Below are 25,445 nucleotides of genomic sequence, written 5' to 3'. Positions count from 1 at the left end.
ATAAGTTCCAAAATGCATCACCCTAAAGTTAATTTCTTTAAGGAAATTTCTGTAAAATTTCAAAGAAATATATTATCCACAGTGCTTGCGATAATGCTAATTAAAAATACCAACTTCTGTAGTACAAGTACCACAGGCAATCCATGTCATGAACCATGTTCCAAATATTCCACCGTTCCTCCATCGCCGCCTATTTGATTTAATTTAATACTAAATACCAAATATCATAGAGGGTCACAATAACAACCCGTAAACATAAACAAAGGAAATGGCGGAGCAACAATTTACGCCGGAACCGAAAAACTCCGCCCAAAAAGGCGCTGCAAAGCCTGCAAGCATTCCGAGGGAGGTGAAACTTAAGCTGCAAAGGCAACTAAACAAACTGGGCTACTCACAGCAAATCCTGCTCGAAGTAGCCAAGCAGCAAAATCGAAATTATTCGAATGGCGTTCTCCGTGAGTTTCATAAAACAATAATGCAATTCAAAGTACATTGTCCCAATCCCTTCCAGAGTATGTGGCCACCATGATTGACAGGGGCGAGGAAATGGTGAAAAACTACGACTCCGTTAGCCTAAACAACATTAACCAGTGGCTGGAGCTCATGAAAAGCTCGCAACTCGCGGAGCTCTGCGAATTCGAAGCAGCCGCCGCTGTGAACTCCATAATCCAAAATGAGACGAAGCCATCGCCAGAGGAACTGAACGGCATTGACTTGAAGTAGGAATGGTTTTGAAAAACTCCATTTGTATTGATCATTGGGGTACTTTCAGTGAGGCCTACAAGTTTCTGGAAAACGCTTTGATGGGCCAGCCGCAAAGGAAGTTGAGGGATGCGACCAAGGAATTCTTGACCAAGGAAATTGAGGTGAGCGAAGGCAGCATCAACTTTCAAAAGCAGTTTAAAATAGGAAATCCTGATGCCAACAGCTGCTCATAGAGGAGGCAAACACCGACGAATCCGACGATGTGGCACGCAGCATGGGGCAGCGCTTATATGACCACCAGTTCTTGGATTACATGGAACAGCGGCAAAAATGCAGCTTGGATCCACTGTTCCTGGACGAGAAGCTAACGTAGCGACTGTTATTGAGCAATTGAGCATACAGAGCATTTATTCATTTCCACACATTTATTAAACATTTAAATTCAATTGTTTGTTACATACGTACATTGTCACACGCATTTGCACCGCTCCATCATCATCAATTGATCATCGATCCCACGTTTATACATTAGTATTACTATGCCAAATGCCCCAACCTTTGTACGTATTAATATTCGATAATTACACTCATAATTAAGTACTTGACTATAAACAGTTTTAGCACATTTAAAATCTAGAATTCCTTTAGTTGTACACAATTACTTCGAGTAGTGTAAGAAAAAGTTGTGGGTCTTTGGCCTTGGATTCTCTCAATTGCATAACATTTATTGTGCATGATTGTTTTCAATAGTTGGGGTTGCCAATTAGCATTGCATAGACTAGTGTAGAGATAGGTAGTTTAGTTTTGGTTTTGCTACGATTAGCTTTGTTTTAAACTTTAAGAGGCGTAAAAACAGTTGAGTGCTGCTTGACTCCCATAGCATCACAATAGAATCACAAGAGACAGAGTTGGCTTCATTTCAATTCAATTCGTTAGAGGATCTAGGATGGTACACTTACGATAACATAACGTACATACGATCAGAATTACATACAAATTCGAATACAAATATAATACCCTTTAGTTTTAGGCGCAGTTACTAGCACTAAAACGATCTTCACACAATCAAATGCAATTCAATAATGTACATAATATAACTCTTAAATGTTCAGTCCAGTTTGAGCTTTTGGTTTTCCCCTTTTTCTTCGATTTAGATTTTGTTTTTAATTTTTTAATTTTTTATTTTTTTTATTTTTGGTTTCTTGTGCTTAGTTTTCTGTCTTGTCGCGTAAACGTTAATTAAAATTAAGTAAATCTAATTATGTATACGTACAATTAAACGCTAGTAAACCATATCGATATGCTTGTCTAAGGTGAAATAAACAACAAATTCGGACCGAACAAAATGCAAAGCAGTTTCGCGTGCATGGCAAGGATATGCTGGAGTTTCAGGATCAGATTAGCTGGCATTGACCAAACGCAGATCCAACGAATCGAACAAACACAACGAACGACAACAACGTAACTTAAAATTGCAATTGTTTGTTAGTTGATAGTCGTTTAAGTGTCGCTTGAATTTTGATTGTCCCGTTCCCGTTCGTGTAATTCAGTGTTATTCATATCATTTCGAGTATGTGTATATAAAGTAGAGTAGTTTTCAACGTGTCCTAGATAGAGTTCGTCCTGCTGCTGCTGCTTTTGTATACATATATAAATTCATATTTTTTCGGGTTTCACTTCTACTCCGCTAAACGTAGCACAACAATAATATTAATCGCTTTAATTGCCGTTTACGTAATGAATACATCTATGACACAGTTGAGTCTTCACTATAAAGTGTATAAAGTTTCAAGAGTTTACCATTTCCATTTACCACACTTTTACCACATATAGCTGCCCAACTATACAAATTGACTATAAATGTGAGATTCAGATTGAGATTTGAGATTGAGATTGCCTTCGGGTACAGCGGCTTCAGTAATTACTGGCTCTGGTTCTATTTCGGATCGGTGGACCTTGGATTGGATTCGTGTATTCACCTTAGTAGTAGTTTTGGGTGTTTTTCTTTTTTGGATCTATCTATTCCGGTTGATCAGAGTGTGTATATATGATGGATTGAATGATGGGTATAGAATATACATAGATTTCATGTGGGATTCATCACTATAAAGCGCAGGCGGGATCACTCGAGGTTCTTGGCCAAACAATAAACGTTCCTTTCGTACTCGTGGTTATTCATATTGATTAGTTTTTGTTTTTTTTTTTTTTTTTGATTGCGATTGCTGTAAAGCTCTGTGATAAGTTTGGTTTCTATGGTGCTAGGTACGATGTATGTAGGTACACGATTCTCCCTTAGTTGATTGCATATATTTATCATCGAAAAAGTGATCTGTGATTGATGTTTGCAAAATTAATAGACAATATATGTTCGCTTCTGTATCTTTTGCAGTGTGATATGGTTTAAACTATATAGATATGATAAACTATGATGATATAGGCGAGTTCAATGACACATAGAGGTATATATTTGACATATTTTTGTTTTTTTTTGCCTAGCGTAAACATTCACAATAAATATATATTCGAGAATAGTTAGGATTTCTAGGAATTGATTGCATTCTGCATAGTGTTTCATTGGTTTTTTATATGGTTCGTGTTCTTGTGGTGATTGTGTTGGGTTGTGTTTGACACTTTGGTTTTTAGGTAAATTACAATTCATTTGGGTTTAAATATGTTGTTTTGATTGGTTAACAACATTTAGAGATTCGATTGAAAATACTTAGTTATGCTTGCGCTTGGTATACGTTTACAATTTTCATAATTTCATATAATGTATTTATACCGCTAATATAAGTTGATTACTGGTGTTTCATAAATGGACCGAAATTGCATTAAAAAGTAATTGGATTCTTTTGAATGTATTTATCTGATTGCGTTTCTGTATCTTTAGTTACGTCCGGAGAATAGTTGATACTGTAATAGAGTTAGTTGCAAGATAAATAGACCATCAATCTGGTTGTTCGGCTTCAAACGATTTTCAAAATACATACATAGGCTATTGCTATTGTTATTGATATTGTTATTGTTATTGTTACACAATTAGGTATTATCTAGCTACTGGGCAAATAGATTGGGAACTGCTGAAGCTACTTGGTTTCGAAGTATCTCGCACTCCGTTACGGATAAAACGTATATTACGGGTATTACGAATACAAATACGGGAATAAACACCAAATGATTGGAGACAAGAAGAGAGAAGGGGCACACACAATACACTGGTATTATAATAAGTAATATATATATATATGTTTTAGCAAAATAGATGGGACAAACATCGGGTTCGGTGGTCATGCATCGATTCGAATCTCGGGTTTTGGATCCTATTTCCGGTTTTGGCGGGTTGGAGTATCTGGATTATCTGGGATCTGATGTACACACACATATACATATATATATATATATATATATATCGGGTTCAACTGGTTACGCAATGCAAACTACGAACATCTATCTAGGGTCCACTTAGGGCTGTGTGTCTGTGTGTCGGATTTGCACCGAAATGTGGGTGACTACAAAACTACTACTAAGGTACAATTGTGGATGAGTGTGGGTGTTGACAGGGGGGGAGGGGAGGTTGAGTTTCCGGTGACCTCTCACCTCCATTCATCGCTTGTCTAGGTATCGGTAGCTACTCTTCTCCGATCTCATCAGGTTAGTTATACAATGTATATATATGTATATATTCTTTAAGATTTGTCGCACATCCTACGCACTACGCACTTGGAATGCGAGAACCTTTGAACTCTTAAGGCACATTTCGAAGTAGAATCATAATCATAAGTACGGCGAAAGCGAAATAAAAAATCTCAAATGCAAAAGCGTGTTGGTGGTGTGTGGGGGTGGTGTTTGGTTTGGGGGCCGAAGGTCAAAGTTCAAAGCAACACTGATTGTGCATTAGCCAAGTGTACATTAAACAGTTACAATAAATTCGCATAAATTCGACTTAATCGTAGTAGAGTAAAATACAATACAAATGCATACAAAGATCTGGTAAGTCAGTTAACAGATTCATATAGTTCAGATCGATATAGTAGGTATGCACGAGAGCAGGTATAGCAGCCTTCTGAAGCCTTCAGTGTCAGTCAATCAATCAAGTTTACACATATGTATGTGTGCATATATATATATGTAGATTTTTATATATATATTACAATATCTCCGTGATCAGCAGCTTAATTCGATTTGTATTCAGCTTTTGTTCTCTCTGTTGTATATCTCATTTCTCAGTTGTATTTTGTATTTCCAGAATATATATATTGTGCACTTCAGATGGGCAGAAAGTAAAATGGCAAGTCAAGTAGTACAGATACATTCAGAATGCCATGGAAAACGTCAATTCCAAAACACTTAGAAACACCACAGATATTGTACAATTGGGTAAAGGAACTCATAAAATTGCAGGCGCATGCATTGCAAAAGGATCTTTTTATACTATTTCATCTTCTGTCGCTTTAAGTTTAATTTACAGAAAAAGCATTTGTTTCACCTATGATTCAGCACTTTGTTATTTGTTTAGTCCAGTGAAACCTAAACTAAAAAATCCTGGTAGCAATTTTGCTTATCATGCAACTTGTGTTTTGAACTTTTGGATCTTCGCGAAAAAGGGCACATACCTAACTTTAGTTTTTAAAATTTTGTAATACAAGTAAACTTGGAAAATTGAACAAAATTAATTTACAAGAACAAACTTGGAAACCATGCAAAAATATTTTTATGAACTTTGAAAAGAGCAAATTTAACTCTTTGAACTTTAATGGAAAATAAATGGAATATAATAATGAAAAAAGCAATATACCTTGATTTCCGCAACATACGGCAACTTAACTGTGTTAACTTAAGCTAGTTTTCTAATGGTAACTATCCTATTATATTATATTACTCCGAACTCGAACTAACTACCCTGTAGATGGGAAAATGTCCTTAAAGCCGATAAATTCAAAGTGCAGGTGCTTAGGCTAAACTATTGCTGGATTTACAAGGACGACTTTCAGGACGACAATTATAAAGGATTAGAGCACACAAACATGCAGTGTTTGTATGTGGGTGGGAAATTCTGCAGATTCTCTCCAAATTTCATATTCCAATGACTAATCGAGTTTGACAAATCACGTGGTCTTTATGGTTTTTGCTCTTGTTCGTTGCTGGGCAGGGATTCAAAATCAACAACTAAGATAATTAATAATATCAATCAACAATAAAGGTAAGTAGTAGCTGTGAGTATCCAATTTGGGCTAAGTGTTGGATAACTCGTTACGTTTTTAGATATGTTTCAACATTAACACTTATGGTACATACAAATACAGGACTTGAATAAATTCTCCAAAAAACAACAGTTGTGTACTCGTACTATTAGTATGCATATATCAATATTAGTTCGATAATTTGTAATTGTATTGGTTTTAGTATCAAGATTTGCGTAATTAGTACGTATGACTAGGTTATAGTAGGTCTCACATAGGTACGATCATTCATTGATTTGGCATATATATGTATATAGTTTTTGCTACATTTTACCATCTGCCCCTCTTGCATTTCAATTTTGATTTGCTTCCATTCGCTTCGATTTGGCGCCATATAGCGTGTATGGCACCCAAATATATATAGTTTCGATCTGATTGTTTTTCATAGACTTGGCTGTTTAGTTCCGTGGCGGATTGAGATTGAGATTCATGCTCCGCAGCTTGGCCTTGTAACGCACATTGTTGAGGCTCTGATTGAGATTGTGGCCGTATGTTTGGGGCCCGTAACTTTGGGGGCCGTAATTGTAGCCGGTATTGTAATTGAAATTGCTGGTGCTGGCTGAACCGTATCTGCTGGAATCGGCGTTGGCCGTAGCCTCGCCGATTTCGTTCAGATCGTATTATTGACTGAATGTGATATTGAGTGACGGACACTTTCGGACGTTGCTGTGGCTGTTTCGTGTGCCATTTACCCGCAACAGCGGCACCGGGCTAACCGTACCGGATACGGAAGTTAATTGTCTTACCATTCCGGATCCCAGCTGCTGCAGTAGACCCGATCCGGAGCCGAGTGGACCCGATGACAGGACGGTGGACTGGCGGCGCGATCTTATCGACTGCATGCTGGATGACAGCAGGAATGGCACACTGCTGGATGTGTTCGGCATGGAGCCACCCTGTTTTTGGGAGTACAATAAAGGAGATTTCTTTGGAAGATTAGTCGGGGCATGTCATCGAGATGCAGTGCATTGCAAATTTGCTTAGGCGGATGCGTTCGGGATCGAGATTATATGTAACATATATTTATATATATAATCACTTTGGTTTCTGTGCTATGTACAGGGTCTGCGATGTGGGTGTGTGTTTTTGGCTGAACCCAGGCCTTACCGACGGATTAGTATACATTGAGCTGATGGTGCAACAAACAAACAAACAAACAAACAATCGAACAAACCAACCAACCAACAAACAATGAAACAAAGCCAAACTCGAACTCAATCAATCAACGGACAGGAGAAGGTCGAATCATAAAACATTGATACAAACGAATTGCAGAACACAGAAATGTCCAACTGAATGAGAGTATATAGGGTATATTGGGTATATAGACGAACGGAGGTAGGTATGTACATAAAAGGCTGAATGCGTTTCGGTATTTATGCATATATTCCAAATCAAATTTCGCCTCGCAGACATGAAAGGAGTGGGCGGGGCAAATGAAACGAAATCAAATTACATTAACATAAAATTTAATATCAGCATACTGTGTATGTGTGTGTGTGCGAGTGTGTGAGTTTTGCCGATTGCATGTGTGTGTGCGTGTCTAGACCTTAAATAGTTCAGAGTCGGAAAAATAGGTAGTGAGTTGAAGAGACTGGAAGAGAAAATTAAATGGAAAATTCTGAAACGATATTATGAAACGTGTACTCACGATCATGCTCCGTGCAAGCTGCGAATTTTTATTTTGATTTTTGTTTTTATTATACGTATTTTCGATTTTTGTATCAATTATATTGTTTTTGTTCGTACATGAAATGAAGAACGGAAATATACACACATCAAATAAACGCAGTCTTGTGTTTTGTGTTTTAATTTTTCGGCTGAATACAACAACAAGCCGGCTTAACATCAATTCACAGTACACTTGCTCAAAAATTCAACAGCAAAAAAGCCACAAAACTCGGACTTTCCAATTGTATTTTCAAATGTTTTCGTCAGACAAATACATAGATAGATATATATATATATAGTTATAGTGGTGTTAGTGTTCAGGTGTTGTATTTGGTGTTTCATTTGTTTCTTTCTGATACGAACGCAACATGAAAAGAGTCAAATGGAAACGAAATCAAATTAACACTGAGCACGATCAGGACATTTAATGAAGAAGTATAGTATAGTTTATAGTATAGGTATAGTATAGTATAATAAACCTAAATTGTTGTATTATCCGTTGTATATCCATCTGATTGGAAAAGTTTGGGAGAGTATATTTCTTAATCAACGACTGTTAGAACCAGTCTCGTAAATTGTTTTTATAAATGAGTTGTATAAAGTGTTAACTTGGTTTTTCATACTTAAGGTGAGGGTATTATTTTCCGAAAAATATATATTTAAATTTGTATTCTGTGGAAACTAATATTTATAAAAATAAAATTCGTTTTCGGACCAAGTCAAATCTGAAAGTGGTTTCCCGTAAGCCCTCAAAAGTATGCTACAATTTATGTACACATTATTAAACTCGCCCCATTTGATTGATTTTTCCTCCATCAATTGGATTATTTCGCTGAAAAGTCATTCATTCATCAAATTTACATCGCCGAACCTTATTATTTCGATACTCTCCCCCAATGAAGGCACTTTGTATATACTTAGAAATAATAATAGGATACGTAGGATAGGTAAAGAAAATAACAAGAACATCAAAGACAACAGAAACGGGACAAAGTCGACTGCATTATATATACACCGCACTGGCTATTAGCATAGGCTTTTGTTTCGCCCAATCCCAGAGTGAAAGAGGCAGAGAACGGAAGTACAGGCAGTTAAAGTTGAAAAACAGGACTCTTGAAACTTAACGAGAAGCACACAAAAATAATAATAATAAGAATAATATCGAGAACTGACAGAGATGAGTACATGTAGAGGAACAGATAGCAGCAGCGCTGCAAATGCACAAAATATACCGAATTCAAAAACGAAAATTATACAAATTATATGTGTAATGTAACTTTGAAAATGAAACTCTTAAAATATTCTTGCAACAGTTTTTCCATCCAAATAACAGCACAAGAACGATTACGAGTACGAGAACGAGAGAGAGTTGGGCAGCAAGTCAAATTCATATTCAAACGCAGTTGCAGTTGCAGTCTCAACAATACGAGCACATATCGAAAAAGGTCAGCGAGAGACGAGGGTGCGAGCGAGCGAGCAACAGAAGCGGAAACGGAAACGCATCCCCTGGCTTCCGTTCGCCATTTTGGCCGGCAATCGGTGTGTTTGTGTGGTGGTTTAACAGGACAGAGAGTTGGCTTTGAAGTGCTTTTGGAGACGACAGCGATAACAATGAAACGACAGTTAACAACTTGGCAAGACAAAGTCCATTTCGATGTTGGCTTAAAGTGCTGCCGACAAACGCGCACAAGAATGGCAAACGAATCGGTTCAGATAGGCCTGACTTGTTTTTTGGCTGGACTCTTATACCCTTGAAAGGCTTCTTTTTTATATGTTACCAATTTGACAAGTGCAATTATAATTATAATTAGGTTTAATTCAGTTGTAACACTTCTAAAATATATAATTTTGAATGGAATATGATTGTTAGAAAATAGTTTAATTAATTAGGTTTGATTGCAATAACAGCCTTCAAGGGTACCATATCTTCGACCGGGTCGAAGCTCTTAGCGATCGCTGTAGAACCGCATTCACATAACTGGGATTGCTTTGTTTTTTAGACTTACAACATAGACCGAGGTGGATGGCACCGATAGACTCGATCCAGAGCTACCGCGAGCACCGTACTAAAATAATTGGATGGAGAAATGGAATTCGTGGCAATCGAAAGTCACCGAAAACACCGCAGATTGTTTTAGTATTTTATATATATTTATTTTTGTAACGGGTTTGATTGATCGATTTTGATCGGGGGGAGATAAGATATAAGAGAGTGTGTGTTAGAGCATCTGTGATATGTAGACTTCGCTGCGGTTACGGGGAGGAAATGAGCTAATACATAATCGCATTCATAACTGATCAGATCGGAAATGAAAGCACCAACCAAGGAGTTAACTTAAACCCAGAACGGAATGTTTCTTGTTTGGTTTTGTACGTAGTCATGTGGGCAATGTTCGCATTGAGAACTGAGAACTTAGAACTTTGAACTATAACTGTAGACTGTAGTAAACACGATTAACGCTATTCTATTCGCTATAGCTATAAGGCTATATATATAATAGTAGTAGTAGCAGTAGTATACAGAGTAGTTCGGCGGGTTAAACATGGCACATGAGCTGCTGGAAAAGCCAAAACAAGGAAACAATGAAGCGACAGGGCGCGCACATAAAAAAAAAAATCAAATAAATTCTCAATAAAAGTCAAATAATGCCAAGCCTTTTGTGGCCGTCGATGTGGCCAATCGAATGGCAAACGCGGAAAATGGGGCAAAAATAAATCGAAGAGGCACGGGTGAAAAACCACAATAAACAATGGCGGTCACAAAACAAATGGCAACAAAATAACAGCAAAAATAAAATCAAAAATCGAAACTGAAACTGAAACTGAAACTGAAACCGATACCGAAACCAAAACTGAAACCCTGTGCCGAGCCAGACAGAAACAACTTACAGTTGGCGGTGACAAATTGATGGTGGATCCCCGCCGCTCCTGCGGCCCAATGCTCGAGTGGCGTCGCGTCGGCAGCCCGCTGCCAGGAGTACCGCCCGGCGAGGAGGCGCACGACGGAGCTATCCGGATCTTGGGGGTCATCAGCGTGTTGTCCGACAGTCGCCGGTTGGGGAACACGTTGCCCACGCGCAGGAAATTGCTGTCGGGCGACGAGGGCGAGCAGCCGAACCACCAGCCGCCCAACATGCCGGAGCCTGGAAAAAGGATACAATGCACGGAGAAAAAAAAGGAATGAAAAGAATAAATATTTTGTGATTTTGCTGATTTTATATAAATTTTATATTGCTGGTCTTTGTTTTTCATATATATTGTATAAGACCATCACTAAAGAGCACCCAAACTTCATTATTAGAAGTGTTTCACTTGTGTCTGTGCCATTTTTTCGCTTACATGCTGTTTTTCATCAGATACCATCACGCTGACACAACAGGCATTGTGTTTTGGAGCTAATTAAGTCTAATAATGGTCGCGGTCAGGCCCTAAAACACAGGCACGTAGCTTTTGTCGACGTCGGGACCGCAGTCAGAGCCAAAAACCGACAAACCGAAAATTCGAGTCCCAGCCAACCAGGGATTCCGACGCCTGGGATTCTGTCACTGCCAAGGACCTTCGCACATTTTGCGGTTGCGGCCGCTGCACCTGACTTGGCCCACAGAGAAGCGGGGAACTTCCACCCACTTCCATTCCCATACCAAGGCAATTTGTGTCGAAAATGGTTTACTTGAATTCATGGCAATTGTCAAGGTTGCATCAATCACTCTGCATTCAATTTCATATTAAAGTGGAACTTTACAAAGAACCTTCGTTAAAACTTGTGGTTTTTGGTTAAAGGCTTATAATAACGTGCTTTGAGAAATGTAGTATAATTTTATAAATCTACTTTTTATAGCCTAACAGTAAAGGAACTGGAATAATAAGTTTCTTGGGCGCACATGTCGTATGAGTAATATGAATGTAAGTGCAATGTAGAAATAAATCGATAAATGATTTTTAACGTAATTTTGCTAGTCGGTGTAAAATTAAATGAGAATATAAAAATATTTTATCATTTTAAGTAGTTAGATATAATTTTTACGATTTTCTAAGCCTTCATTTGGTGCTTTCAAGGATTAAATAACTTTCGACTAGGGTGGCTGCATTTCGAAAGTCGTGAATGCGGTCTGACCTTGTTTGTTCGTAATTTTTAAGTGGCAATATGCAGCAGCAGTAGACAGGTGGCAAGGTGGCAAGGTGGAAGTTAGCAAGTGGGTCGTTGGGCAGGTTTTAAGGTGGCTCTGACCCCAGCGAATTTTCAGTGGAACAGTGGGTCGAGGTGAACTAAACTTGGCTGAGCTGCGTCGTGTCTGCCGGCGATTAGGGCCATCATAATAAATCATCATTATGGCGAAAGTTCATTAGACAGCAGCAGTGCAGCCAGTGTTTCCATGACCGATAATAGCCGGCTTCGGGCGGTGCTTTTGATTTTCATGTTCATCATTATAAAATTATCATGGCCAGGATAATACAATTAAATGCTCGGCACAATGGCCCGATGGTCGCAGGAGCCCAGCTGATTAGTAGTGGGCAGGACAAACGGCTCTATTCAACTGAAATCACGTCGAAATTTCCAATTACACATGCCCACAGGCGGCCACTCAACCGACGAACCATGTGGGCAAGGAGTCCTGTCCTTACAGATTCTGCCAAGTATATACATATTCAAGGATACCCAAAGTTCTTAGTACCTTCATTCCGTTTACTTTTCACTAGTTTGTGCATTAATTATGAATGAGGCATGGGTAAATACGTATTTCGATTGTAAATGTGCCTAATCTATTATAGATGTACCAGAAATATTATTTCTGGTATGGTAAAACAAATATAAATAATAAAGTTGAGTGACGCAATATTTGAGTAGGCCAAATATTAAAATCTTAAATTAAAGCTTGAACTATTCAACTTGCTGTCTACGCTTTCTAGATAGTTTTCCTAAAAATGCTCAGTGAACTGTTTAATTAGAAAGCTGAAACCTTGCTCCCCAAATTCACCAGGACCAAATATACATATTTATATTTAGGACTCGAAGGATTCACTCACCGCCAGAATTTTTGCGGGCCATATCCTCGGCACTGGACGTCTTGCGTTGATCAATACGCAAGTTGGGAATATTGAAGGGTGGCGCATTCATGTTGTCCGTGGAGAACTGGTGTCGCAGGGTGCGGTGGCGTTCCGGCGAGGCCATCGACAGGTTGTCCAGCTTCAACTTGTTCCTCTGCTGCCGATCGATGGCCTCCAGCATTTGCTGCAGCACCTGTTGGTCCACGAACATCATTAGTTGGGGCACTCTCCAGATGAAGTAACTATCCTTGGTGTACTACTTACCTCCAGCAGGTAGCAATATTGCTCGAAATTGAGTGAAGGATTCACCGTGTGCGGAATGAGCAGGGGCAGCACATTGGTGGCCATCGTCTCCACGGTCAGTCCGTAGGTTTTGTCCACAAACAGTTTATGGTAGATGCCTGAGAAATTTAATTACCAAAAGCTTATTACTTGGCATTATATTGCTGGCATCACTACGGCTTTCAATTGTGATAGTACTTCAAATTTGCTATCTATAGAAGAGCTTAAGGATTATAGTCTAGGATTATGCAGCTCAAATATAAACTATACATAAAGCAAAAGCAGCTAAGTACCTACATTTAAATCTTATAAATTTATAAGTGATATATAAATATAAGTGAATTTATAGACATTGAGAAAACATTGTCAAGCAATCAACTCTCATCGCCTTTTATTACTTAAGTTGCAGCTCTAGGGCATTTTTAATCAATCTTAATTAAATGGAAAATCTCAGTTTTCCCCCAAAGCTTAAGTCAGACAAAGTCATCGCAATGAAAATATTTGTCGCACTAAATCAGTAAGTAATCAAATCCGGTAGTTTATAAAATAAAGCCAAGCATCTGATAACAATTAAGCACCCCCCTTTTCCATACAACTAAATCAAATTGTCAGCTTGTGGAAAATTCGATCCAAAGTAAACCTCTGTGGGCAATTTGTATTTATCCATGCTAGCATGCAGATAAACTCGTGTAAATCTGCATTGTTCGCAGTGGGCGAAGGGGAAAATTGTGTTTCATGCTCTTTAATTAGTTTTCGATAATGGCCTAAAAAAACAACAAAACCGAAAGTGTGTGCAGCTTCCGGTGGCATTGTGGTTCAACTTACGCACAGTACGCATGATGATATCGGGATCGGGAATGCGAATGTTCGCCAGTAGCGGCAGAACCTCATCCATGACCTGCCACAGAGATATGAGAGTATATATGAGATGATATATTGGATTCCGGAGTACCCACCTGTGCCCGCTCCATGCGGTCCATTACCCGTTCGATGCACATCAGCACGTTCTGCACAATCTTCGGATCGGTTATGTTCTTCTCGAACACCTGCTTCACCTTGGGCAGCACCATGCGGCGGATGGAGAGCTCATCGATGCTATCAAACACATTGGCCACGGCCACCACGGCGGCGCTCTAGGATCGCAATGTAAAATTTAATAATAGTATAAAATAGCTTGTAATTTGAGATTCAGAAACATACCCTAAAATATACATTTAGAAAGCATTTAAATTATAAGTTTTTTCAGTACCTAAACGAAAAGCATAATATTTTTCCTCTAGAAGTGCTGACTTTTCTGTGTGTGCCCAACATTTTTTCGCCATTTATGGAATTTTAATTTCCTTTCCTCCCCTCGAAGAACATTTGCGGAAAGAAAATGCAAATTCACTTGCTCGGGCACTTTTGTGCTCTGAGTCAGCTTCCGAGTCGCAATTAATTAAGAAATTGCTGCCGTAATTACACAATCAGCTCCGTCGAACCCATTTCCATTTTCCAGTCCCGGAGTGATTTGCATATCCGAGTGGAGCAGCACTCACCTGCACTTGTATCGTGGATCCGTCGAAGGAGTAGAACAACATGGGCATTATATCTGTGGTGACATCCTCCGGTTTCGTCTTCTCGATAATTAAATGCAAATTCTCAAGTATTGTAACGCTGGCCTGAATGGATTTCGGTGTATTGTAGATGACTCTGGGATATAACACAGATTTGATTAGTGTGAAAAGCTCATATATCACTCGAAAATTACTAAGGATATGAGTGCGTGTGAAAGGTTTCTTTTTTTCTTTCCTGTATGGCCCGGGTGTCAATAATCGTCTTACAAGTGGCCACAAAGTTTGTCGCCAACTTTCGGCAAAGTAGTGAACTCTCTGGTGCGGGCTTTTGTGTGTTCTACTAATTTATGCACGGTTCACCAAAGGTGAGCACTTCGGGCCCACTGGGCGCCCACCTCCCACGCTCCCTTGGCTAGGAGGACCCTGGGAAAGTTTCGCAGTCAAGCTCTATAAATTACAATACGTACTGTCGCCTGTCGCAGTGGCCGCAATAAAACGTCATGAAAATTGAATAACATAAAAAGAAGTGTCGCGAAAGTTTTTCAATTGTTCAAACACAAAAGTTCTCATCGCTAGACAAGAACAGAAGGGATTCCAGATGAAAAATGACACGATTGGGAAACTTTTTAACTGTCTGACTGTCTTTGGTAGTATCCATAATATTGAATAGAAAATATTCGCAAGGAAAGTGTATTATTTAATTGATAACTGTCTAAAGGGCTGACTTTCGATTATTATTTTCATAATTTTTATTCATTTCACTTGAGCTTTGAACTGCAGATTATGCTAAGATATTAATTACGCTGGTTTTATTCTAATTTAACCTTTGAGTTCGCTTTTATTTATATAATTATGGCAAAGATACCATTGAATTTGTTTAAATAAACACAAAACTATAAATACCAATATTTAAATTCATTTCTGTTTGTGTCTATTCACTGCAGCCTTTAATTCCCTGTTTGCAATAAATGAATTATAAATAAAGTCCCGTCTGACCACTATATTTATTTTGCAGAGCCTCTTCCGGTGCGATAAATACTCAAAGCTGGCTTTTTATTTGTGGGGCATTCAATACCATTGTCCTCGTTCTCCAATAGGCTATAAATAAGACTACTTACTTCATGGTGGCCGACATGAGGGTGTCGTATTCCGTGAGCGTGGCTTCCTGGACAAATAGCATGACCGGCTGCAGGACTGCGGCAAGGACCTCGTTATTGTTGATCTCGGACTTGAGCATCGGCCAGATGTTCTGCCACCAGAGTTTCTATGGGCAATAACGAAAAATTGGAGGAGAAATGCGGGAGAGTCATTAACCAGTCTATGTCATTTCAATTGCCAATGCTAAAGCATCATTAAGCGGCATCAGACAATGGCAATGGACAACAAAAAATAAGAATGGAAAAAGTGACAGAGTCCTTCCGTTTCTAACTGAACAGAAAACAAAGGACAGTCGCAACATTTTTGCAACCGACATAAAACGGCTCGTAATTCACAAATTGTTTGGCCGTAAAGCGCTCAACTTGACGCCATTAATGATTAATGTGCTGCCAGTTTGTTGGGCGAAAAATGTTCGTTCAACGTGGCTGCATCCGTTTCCGGTGGACAAAATTGGTCGAGGAACTGGGCCACTTACGCGTGGTATCATCGGCATGGCCTCGATCAAGGTGGTCTTGTAGAATTGGGACTTCTGCTGCGTGTCCTTCATGTTGACCACGTCCAGGAATTTCAAAGCGTTTATGGGCGTATCGCTGAGAAAAACAAAAAAAAGTATACGACAACATTAATTTCAATGGCAACAAATTAAATTTCCTTATGTCCACACTTTTTTTATGGAAATGTATAAATACGAAAATGTTGTGTAATTGCTTTAAGTGCTTAATTGTGGCCCGGATTAGTTGGTAAATGGCATCAATTAAACATTAAGCTGCAGGCAACACCGAGTGGAAATGCCGCAGGAAAACCCGCAAAAAGTATGCCAAAGGCAATATTTATCTCTGTGCCACTGAAATTAAAATATTAAGTCCCCACAAAACGACGGACTGCCGCCACCAACTTTCTAAAATGGAATTCTAAATACTTTTCATTGTTATGTAAATCAAATTGCTGAAATTTAATTGCCAAAAAGTGTTTACTTTCGACCCGCATCGGTAAGCATTTTGAATGCCCGTTTATCAGGCAGCAAACAGATGAATGCCGTAAAATTTCAACAAATCGCAAATAAATGCGAGCTATGCGACGCTGTTTATAGTTTCGCTCGGTTAAACAATGAAATCAAGGCACATTGCGTATACGCAGCGTGGACCAGTTGATTTCGCTACCCTTGCCGACTCAATCAGGGCAATCGACCAAGTGGAAAAACCCCATTTTAAATCACCTACTTGAGCTTAAATGGAGGAAAGTTAGCTTGCCACTGATTGCCGAGACACTCGAGCCATTTGCATACGCTGCTAAAAACGCAGAAAATGTTGACAACATTTAAATTAACTTCAAAGTGCTGCCACCAACCTGACTGACTAACTGACTGGATGACTAACAACGACAAAGGAGGCGGCACGCGGCTAAGGATGAGATGTCGAGATGACTGAGATTCTGATGCCGGTGATGCTTTTCCGGTGGAGCAGGCAAAACTGATGGAGCACCATGCTGTTGCTCCACTGTTGCCGCTGACAGCGCGTTTAGATGCGTAGATGGTAGCAGGGGGTATATGGGTTCACAGACAGTAATTAAGACAAGTAATTAATAAACAAAATAGGTACAGACTGCTGATAAAATGTCAAAACCACTAAGTAGATAAATATATAACATATTAAATATATTATATAGTATGTAAGTCTCGTATTTAATTAGGAAATATTTAAAAAATATATCATTTGATCAGTTTGCAAATTGAAGGCAACTTTAGTCGGGTTTTTAGGTACAACTAAAATATCTCAAAAGTTATGCCTCACTTGTTAGCTAGTTCTGAACAAGCAATCAGGGGTGAATAAGCAATCAACATTTGTAAATGAATAAGCTTAATGAACAAGCACTATCTTTACCCATCCATACTCCATGAAATTGCTTTTATGAACAGCCAATGTGGATTCAATTCGCAGAGCAATAGCAGCAGCATTACCACACAATTGCCAGCGTTTTGCGCTACTTTACATTCAATCCACCTATGGAGCATATATCCTGCAGACAGGCTGCGGTATTCCCTAGCTGATCACTGGCGTACTTCATGCCTCGCTTGCTCCGTGCAGCCACTTCAGTCGCCACCTCTCCATTGCCATTGCCATCGCCATCTCCATCGTCTTTGGCTTTGTTTGTCTAAACGCGGCACGTCGCCGTCCCCCCTTTTTCAGATCTCAATGGGAGGCAGGGCAACGCAACAGCTGCTGTCGTCATAAATCCCAGAGTCAGTCAGCTTGGGTTGGAGGAGCAGGGCCACTCCAGCACGACTACCACAGCACAATCAGCTGAAAAGCAGCGACGTCTTACACTCAGAGAAAAAACCGCCACATTAACGCAATAAATAGGAATTATTTAAATAAAAGTCAACGAACTTGTGGGCTTACAAATTATATAAATATTTTCCAAATTCGATCATCATATCATAATCATAATACTTAATTAATTTAAGCGAATTCTTCAGCTTTCGAAAATATTTCTTCCGGTGTTGTGACATTTAATAAATGCTTGTGGGGTCACAGCGCACATTTAATTTACCTTGATTATGTTTTCGCTTTTGTATTAATTTACCAAACCGATCTCGAATCTAACAGCTCTACTTTTTATTTACAATTTTATAACCAATTTTTCGCAGTGCCCAGCTACCATTCGCTTTGCATTGTGTATGTCTTTCAGGTCTGATTACCACTCTCATTTGGCAAACAGACGTAATTAAAGTGTGCGTGTGTTGGTGGAGGAAAGGCGGTAGGACGCAGGATGAATGTTTGACTGGGAGTAAAAAAATGAAACCTTCAATTGAATTTCAGCTACGGGTACAAATTGGCTTAGAGATTGCGTGTCGCTGGGGCTTAGTAAGAGTGTGTGTGTGTGGATATGTGCTCCCAACAGGTGTCAATTTCATTTCAAACACAAACAGAAAGAGAAAGGAAAAAGCAACTTTGAACGCAACTGGGCAAATTGGCACACAGTTTGTAGCGCTTCCTGTTGCTTTGCCATCTTAGCTGGAACTTAATTAATTTGGTCACTCACATGAAGTACTTGATGAGCTGCAGCAGTTGGGCGGTGGGCCTGGCGGTTGCATCCCGACTGGCCATGCGCGAAGTGGCCTCCTGCAGGGCAATTGGCAGTCTGGGCATCAACTTGTGGACCAGATCATCCAGCTGAAACGGGGGGTGGCGAATGGTGCCAAAAACTCTTCATAAGCATAAACGAAACAAACTTTGCCACAACATTGGAAACCACTTGGGGACTTTCGAAAGCTACATCCAAATGACCAGGACAGGACGAAAAGTTTTAATGACTAGCGCCCGCGGGATAACTGCTGCTGCTGCTGCTACTAAATCCTGGTGCTCTTGCTGCTGCTCCGTCACCTGTCCGCACAAGTGGCAAAATAATTAGAGTTTCAAGTGGACTTTTTGATTACATTTGCATTTGACAAAGCTGCGAATCTAATTACAGCGCGCAAACAAGCCCATCCAATCGTTTTGCGTTCGGCTCAAAAACTTTTCATCCATCCAATTGGCACTTGTCGCTGGCCCCTTGAAAGTTACCAAGCTGTCCCCCAAGTCCATCGCATCCCGGGCATTCAGAAATTAGAAATTGTTTACCCACCGTTTCCATTTGCTTGGCATAGTGGGAGGTGGAGTTACCGGCCTGAATCAGTGGCCTACCATTGTTGAAGACCGCACAGATCACCATTCCCAGCGAGAACATGTCGCTGAGCAAGCTGCACTTGGACGTTGACTGGGTTTCGGGAGCTAGCCGGGATGAACATAAGGATACAATTTAGTTATTAATTATTTGGTAATTATTAGCTTACATTGTAGTTAGTATCGTTTCATGGCCAATTTCAAACAAATAATTAAAACTTGAGTAGACATTGATATTAACAAGCTTATTTCACGTGATGAAACATCATTTATTTTGACCCAATTTCCCAAATAAATGATGCTTACATTTACTGACTTCTTCAGAAGAATTAAAAGGCCAAGGGATATGAACAATCTGTATCTACTCACCCATAAAATCAAGATTCGGCTGGGCCATCTTGGACACCCGATTGCTCCACGGCGGACACGGAATGGAGCTGTTCAAATCGTTCTCATTCATTCTCTCTGAAATCCGAATATGTGAATATGAATACAAATTGCTGACCTGGCCAATCCATTTCAATTTTGGACTACTAAGCCAAGACCGCACTCACCCACATATTCCATGCCGGCCAGCTTCCAGATACCGCGCTTGGTTATTAGTATAGAAGATGGACACACATTGCGATGAATTACGTGACCGGAATAGTGCAGATACGCCAGTGCCTCGGTCAGCTGGAAAATGGGAAATAGGAAAACGGTAGCAAATCGCCTGGGTCACGCCATCTGGCCCGAGCAACAGCAAGGTGCCACTCACCTGGAGAAAGCCGTACTTCAGCTCCATGTCCAAGAAATTGTATTCCTTGGCATGGGCCGGTCGCTGGGGCAAGGTGTTCGCCGGCGCCTGCGCCTGGGACGCAGCTGCTCCACCCGCCGCCGGCGCCACGTTGGTCGCTTCATACGTTTTCGACTCCTGCACGATTAGAAAATTTCGTTTTAGGATTTTTTTTTATTTAATTTACAATAATTGTGTAAAATGTGTGGGAAAAGATACACTTGGATAATTCCAAGTCTTAAAATAACATTTTAAAACAACAGAGTACATAAGAAATAAAATCCTTGCTGTGGCAAAAAAACCTAGCATATTTTATATTATAATTTTACAAATAACGTTTTAATTTAAACCCACAAAAAATATCAAAAACCCTTCTCAAATTTTTCTCTGTACCTTGCGGACAGGTAATTGAAATTTAGGGCCAAATCCTGGAATGAGCTGGCCGGATGTCCCTAAATTTGTTTCACCCTCAGCTTGGATGGGAAACTACTTTCAGCTCAGGACCTTTAAATTCCCATTCAAAGGCATTGCATTCGTTGATAAGCCATTCAAATCTCTCGTGTTTCTGTTGCTTGCACGACCCTGGCTTTTTGTTTTTCCAATGGATTTTCCCTTACCAATTTTTCGATTGTTTTGTCTGTGCATGTAAGTGCTTTGAGCTTTACCTTTTTGCAATTTTCAATGTAATTTAACTCGAATCGACTTTCATGGAAACTAAAAACTATTCAAGAGGTTCTGTTCTTTCGGTTATTGTTGAGCTGTTTATGTGGGTATAAGGAAGGTCCGTTGTTGTTTCGACATGGTTCTAAACAGACGAGGTACAGTGCGTTTCAATTCTATAAAGGGTTTTTCTAATTGAATAATGAAAATACCTTATATATAAACATAAGAAAAGAGTAAAACATATTTCTCCTTTTCTTACATTCAGAATATCCGGCTACAAACCAGTTTAGTAAGTTCATCGCTTAACTTTTTGTTTATACCAAAATTAATTTGAGTTGAGCAACTAATATAATACCAATACCGTGGCTTAAACCACCTTTAAGTTGTGGCACGCACCGTGTGTGTGTGTGTTGGTGTGTGCGGGAGTATGCGTATCAATTTCCGAGCTGTGCGGACCAGCTGAAGCTCTTTATTGACTCAATCTTGGCAGCGTAAATTTTCCCACATGCACACATCCGCACATCCACAATCACACCACTCACACACTCATACACAGACTGGCAGTGTGTGTTATTCGATTTAGTTGTGTGCGTGAGCTGGCGTTTGTGTTTCTGTCATGCATACCCATCAGTTGCCAAGTTTTGCACTAGCCACTAGCCAAGAGCCACGCCCCCTGCTTCCCAAAGTCCGCCCACTGTGCCATTGTACTCAAAGTCAAACTATGCACTTCGCTGGCCTGCACAAACTTTAACAAAACACAGGAGCGAGCAAAATCTACTGCAGCAGCAGCAACACCAAAAACAGTACCACAATCAACCCAACAGTCTAAACATTTCGCTCTACATGGGAAATTCTAGATGAACACCCAGTGGCCGTGGACTTGCACGGCAAAGAAATCTATGTTATTTATTTGACTCCATATAAATATGGAAATTTAGCTACAAATAAATATTACGTTATTACTAGCAAACTACCAGAGATATTACAACATAATATCATATTAATATTTCCTTAATTTTAATTCAAGTCACTTTATTTCAAGTCACTAAATATCTCTGAGTGTCAACTAATCAACTAAAATATTTGTAAAAGACCCCTGAATAAATTATTGAAAAACTTATAATTTACATTTAAAGGGTAAATGTGCTTGTGCAAACAAAATTTTTTACGATCAAATAGTAAGTTTAATTCGATGTCCAATTAATTTCGTGCTGTGTGCAAGCAGTAAAAAGCGTAAACGGGCAGAAAAAAGGCCGTAACCAATGGAGGACTGAAAGGCAACCAGGCGACAGCACAAATTGCATGTCCATGTCGCTGTCAGCAACTCAAACTGCCAACTGGCTACGGACAACGGACAGCGGGCAACGGGCAACGGACAACGGACAACTAAAACTGTGGCCAAAACTCACGTGAAAGGCCAGGACATTCGAGAGGCTGGCGAAGATGGGCTCCGAGGCGAAGGCCAGCGTATCCGCACTTTCCTCGACCGTGTGATAGATTTGTAGTATCTGCGGGAACAAAACGTAAAGGTTGGGTGGTAGAGGTGGTCTTAGTGGAAAAGTAATTATCGATTGGGGGTCGCCGAAGGACACACTCACCCGCGGATGGCGGAAGCGCTCCAGTGTCTTCACCGAACTCTTTAGCAGCTCCGTTATGGTCTCCTTGCGACGCGGCTTGTGCAGCTTCTCCGCAATTTTCTTCTCGAATATAAACACCGAACATTCCTGGGAAACGGGGATGCAATTACGTTAAGAAAAGAGTTGAAAGGATAAAGCGTGTGGTGTTATCCTTGCAATGCAACGTAAAAAGTATTGAAAAATATCGAAAGTACTTTTATTTTTCCAATTCCATAAATTTAAATAAATTTTTAGCAAACATTTAAGGACACGTGGGCAACTTCAAAGGAAACAAGTTAAAGCATTCCTAAACGAAGATTTATTGATTTTTGAAAATTCCCTTTTCACCTTAAAGGTAACCAATCCACATCCCAATTGGGCCAAAAATGCTACTGGCTGGAAACACTCACCTTGTTGTCGCTCTTGCGGTACGCATCATGGATGCGCCACACCAATTCTGGGCCGGCACAGGCCACCGGCTTGCCGATTTCGAAGTACTGCGTAATGGGATTGCCATCGGCGACTGCTTGAGTGGCTGTGGAGGCGGCCACATTGGTGCTCTTGAATTTGGCAAACATTGTGCCGGCGGGCATACCATCGATTAGCTTTGAGAAGACATTCGAGAAGCTGCCCTGTCGCTTGGGTCCTGGCTGGATGGGAGCGGTGCCGCCGATGGTGGGCGCCGATCCACTTCCGCCCGCCGGTTCCCCGAGGGTGGAGCCCGAAACTGCACTAGCACCACCTGTCGTTGCACTTAATCCCGCACCTGCTGCACCAGCTCCACCTGTTAGCTGAGATGATGATCCGATGAGTGGTCCGCCCGATGCTGCACTGATGGACAGTCGTCCTCTATTAGTGGTCGCTATACCCACGCCGGTTGCTGTGCCACCGGCTGCTATTGCACCTGCTGCGCCGCCCCCACCCACACCCTGGCCATTAAAGTTGGCGTGCCGGCTGGAAATCAATGATTGCGGCGGATCATAGACACTGAAACCATTCCGAATAACTGGAGATGGTGGTCCGGCCAAGCCACCGCCAACGGACACTTTGCGCTGCGGCAAATTGATGTCGAGCACCGTGCTGGCGCTACGTTGTCGTACCGCTGCCACGCCTCCTGCACCTGCCACGCCCACAGCAGCCGAACCCGCCACGCCTCCTCCACCGCCGCCGACGCCGCCTCCACCGACGTACTGCTGCTGGCCACTTCTGGCCGGTGAACCCGTTGCCACCACTGCCGCTGCCACCGTACCCGCTCCCGATCCTGATCCTGATCCCACACCGGCAGATACCGCTCCTGGTCCGCCCGGCGGCGTTATTCCCACAGCGCTGCCACTGCGACCGCGTTGCACCTCCTCGACACTATCCAAACGTGAGAAAATTCTGGCCGCCGTTGTTGCCGTCTTTGATGTCTAATATGGGCCAGGAGTGCTCTCCTCCAGATGTGCTGCTCTTATTAGCTCTTCCTGGAAAGAAAAAAAACCGAGAGAGAGAAAAAAAACACTGAGAAACCGCTAGAGTGGCTAATTTCACTTTAATTGCGGCCACTTGACATCGCTCATACGCCCCGTTGCCCAGGCGACCATTTATCCAGGTACTTTTCAGCACTGGCAATTAATGCGCTTATTGCCTGGCCTGGCTTTTGTGCTCAATTTATACACTCATTAACCCCCAAAGGCAGAGGAGGCTGCCAAGTCAAGGTGGCTGTATTCTATTCACAATTTTATCGAATGTACTTGTAATTTATTTCCACCACCGAGTTGTGACTTAAGTTTAACTGAAGCGAAATATTTCAGCCAAACTTACCCAAAGTATCTCTAATTAGTAAGGATAATTATTGGTATATTTATAGACACATTTGAATGGCGAACAAAGTGCTTTTATGGGCTACAGTAGACTGGCAATAAATGAAACTAAATATTTCTTCATTCAGCAACTTTAAAGAGATTCAAATTTTTGCCATAACATCTATAAGCTGTGTGCTTGCGTAAATATTTATTTTAATTAAACGATTATAGCTCTATGTTATTTTTCGTTCAATTCTATGCCTAAAACCATTCTAGTTGCATTTTGCACGTACACAAATTAAAGCAAACTTCATTGATTATAAAAAACCAAATATTATGGACATTTATGTCTTCAGCTGTCAATTTTCATATTTTCTCTGACGGACAACATAACAAAGTCAACAGACTGCAATTCGATTGTATTTACTACAACACAAGCTGACCATAATCCGATTGATTGAGATAAAAAATGCATGTTGGATTAACAACCATTTGACATATTCATAAAAGGGAGTAAACACTTAATAAGGGATATGTTTACTGTGTTAAAAGTGTTAACATATTGGATTTTATATTTTTTGTCGATTTCTTGCATAATTTTATTGTAGTTATAGCATTCAAACTTTGTCGATAGTCTTTAAAATTCCGCACACTTAAAGTTTCCACTGTGGTGGCATTCTTTTGGCTGCCTCCCACAAAACTGCACAATTAAAAAGTTAAATGAGTTTGGTCCTGGCCATTTATTCATTCTGGTTGAATTCGTAGAAGGGCGTGTGATTGTTGGCGACAACTTTGTGCGAGTGGAAATTCATGAAAATGCGCTTGAGGCATAATCACTTTATTAATTGCTGGAAATAGCGACAGCCGCACACAGAGCAAAGCGTTTTTGCATGACTATTTGGCAATTGCCCAAATGGAAGCCTAATGCAATTTGACTTGGCAAGCATGTGTCAAACTGTCTGGCACATATCTGGCATACTGACTGCACTCACAGCCATGTGGCCCGACGACGACTTTTACGCTTTTCCGGCTTTTCCGACGACTTTTCCACCCCCGGGGCATGTCTACTCTTTGGTGTACATTCTTTGCCGACTGAATTATTCAATGCAAGTAAACATTTTGGCAAGATGCTCGACCCGAAGCTCAGAGGAAAGCCAACCAATTGACTTGAGACATCCTACTTTCCGTCTGCTTTTTTTTTTTGTATTTTTTGGCCAGGGCGTTTGGAAAGGAGCACAAGGACTTTTGAAGTCAACGTGGCTACATCAATTTGCCAGGAAACGTAAAACT

At 40.5% G+C, this 25,445-nt stretch overlaps 2 protein-coding genes across 4 annotated transcripts; one reads left to right on the top strand and one right to left on the bottom strand.

The window, feature by feature from the left end:
- The first annotated feature begins 215 nt into the window (after positions 1 to 215).
- LOC6605125 lies at positions 216 to 3,202 on the top strand. The gene is made up of 4 exons (XM_032718502.1): positions 216 to 455; positions 512 to 719; positions 773 to 866; positions 929 to 3,202. Exons 1-4 carry the CDS (start codon positions 269 to 271, stop codon positions 1,076 to 1,078), a joined length of 639 nt encoding a protein of 212 aa, XP_032574393.1. The 5' UTR covers positions 216 to 268; the 3' UTR covers positions 1,079 to 3,202.
- On the bottom strand, positions 1,116 to 23,902 carry LOC6605123 (SCY1-like protein 2). Of its 3 annotated transcripts, XM_032718501.1 has the most exons (19): positions 22,782 to 23,902; positions 22,354 to 22,479; positions 22,165 to 22,263; positions 20,075 to 20,230; positions 19,872 to 19,992; positions 19,687 to 19,782; positions 19,280 to 19,425; positions 18,698 to 18,828; positions 16,131 to 16,245; positions 15,616 to 15,761; positions 14,480 to 14,633; positions 13,901 to 14,077; positions 13,770 to 13,842; positions 12,927 to 13,063; positions 12,642 to 12,855; positions 10,506 to 10,759; positions 9,623 to 9,682; positions 6,692 to 6,871; positions 1,116 to 3,618 (listed from the first exon to the last, which is right to left on the bottom strand). In XM_032718501.1, the coding sequence occupies exons 1-19, from the start codon at positions 22,962 to 22,964 to the stop codon at positions 3,592 to 3,594; spliced, it is 2,595 nt and encodes an 864-aa protein (XP_032574392.1). In that variant the 5' UTR covers positions 22,965 to 23,902; the 3' UTR covers positions 1,116 to 3,591. The 3 variants fall into 3 exon arrangements, with proteins under 3 accessions (XP_032574392.1, XP_032574391.1, XP_002029964.2); XM_032718500.1 differs by lacking the exon at positions 9,623 to 9,682 and having other exon boundaries at positions 6,692 to 6,841; positions 22,782 to 23,766; XM_002029928.2 differs by lacking the exons at positions 1,116 to 3,618; positions 6,692 to 6,871 and having other exon boundaries at positions 9,434 to 9,682; positions 22,782 to 23,766.
- Positions 23,903 to 25,445: the final 1,543 nt, after the last annotated feature.

Source organism: Drosophila sechellia, chromosome 3L, assembly GCF_004382195.2.
Source record: "Drosophila sechellia strain sech25 chromosome 3L, ASM438219v1, whole genome shotgun sequence".
NCBI classification, from domain to species: Eukaryota; Metazoa; Arthropoda; class Insecta; order Diptera; family Drosophilidae; genus Drosophila; species Drosophila sechellia.
Note: the sequence above shows the minus strand (reverse complement) of the source record. Positions and strands in the feature narration are given on the sequence as shown.

What these genes read in the sequence shown, in the direction of transcription:
- LOC6605125 (XM_032718502.1), top strand. Translation starts at nt 269, where the DNA reads ATGGCGGAGCAACAATTTACGCCGGAACCGAAAAACTCCGCCCAAAAA. An exon ending in TTATTCGAATGGCGTTCTCC is followed by an intron (nt 456 to 511) that starts GTGAGTTTCATA and finishes AATCCCTTCCAG; the next exon opens with AGTATGTGGCCACCATGATT. An exon ending in TCTTGACCAAGGAAATTGAG is followed by an intron (nt 867 to 928) that starts GTGAGCGAAGGC and finishes TGATGCCAACAG; the next exon opens with CTGCTCATAGAGGAGGCAAA.
- LOC6605123 (XM_032718501.1), bottom strand. Translation starts at nt 22,964, where the DNA reads ATGCCCGCCGGCACAATGTTTGCCAAATTCAAGAGCACCAATGTGGCC. An exon ending in ATGCCAAGCAAATGGAAACG is followed by an intron (nt 18,829 to 19,279) that starts GTGGGTAAACAA and finishes CCCCCGTTTCAG; the next exon opens with CTGGATGATCTGGTCCACAA. An exon ending in CATCCACCTCGGTCTATGTT is followed by an intron (nt 6,872 to 9,622) that starts GTAAGTCTAAAA and finishes AATCTTCCAAAG; the next exon opens with AAATCTCCTTTATTGTACTC.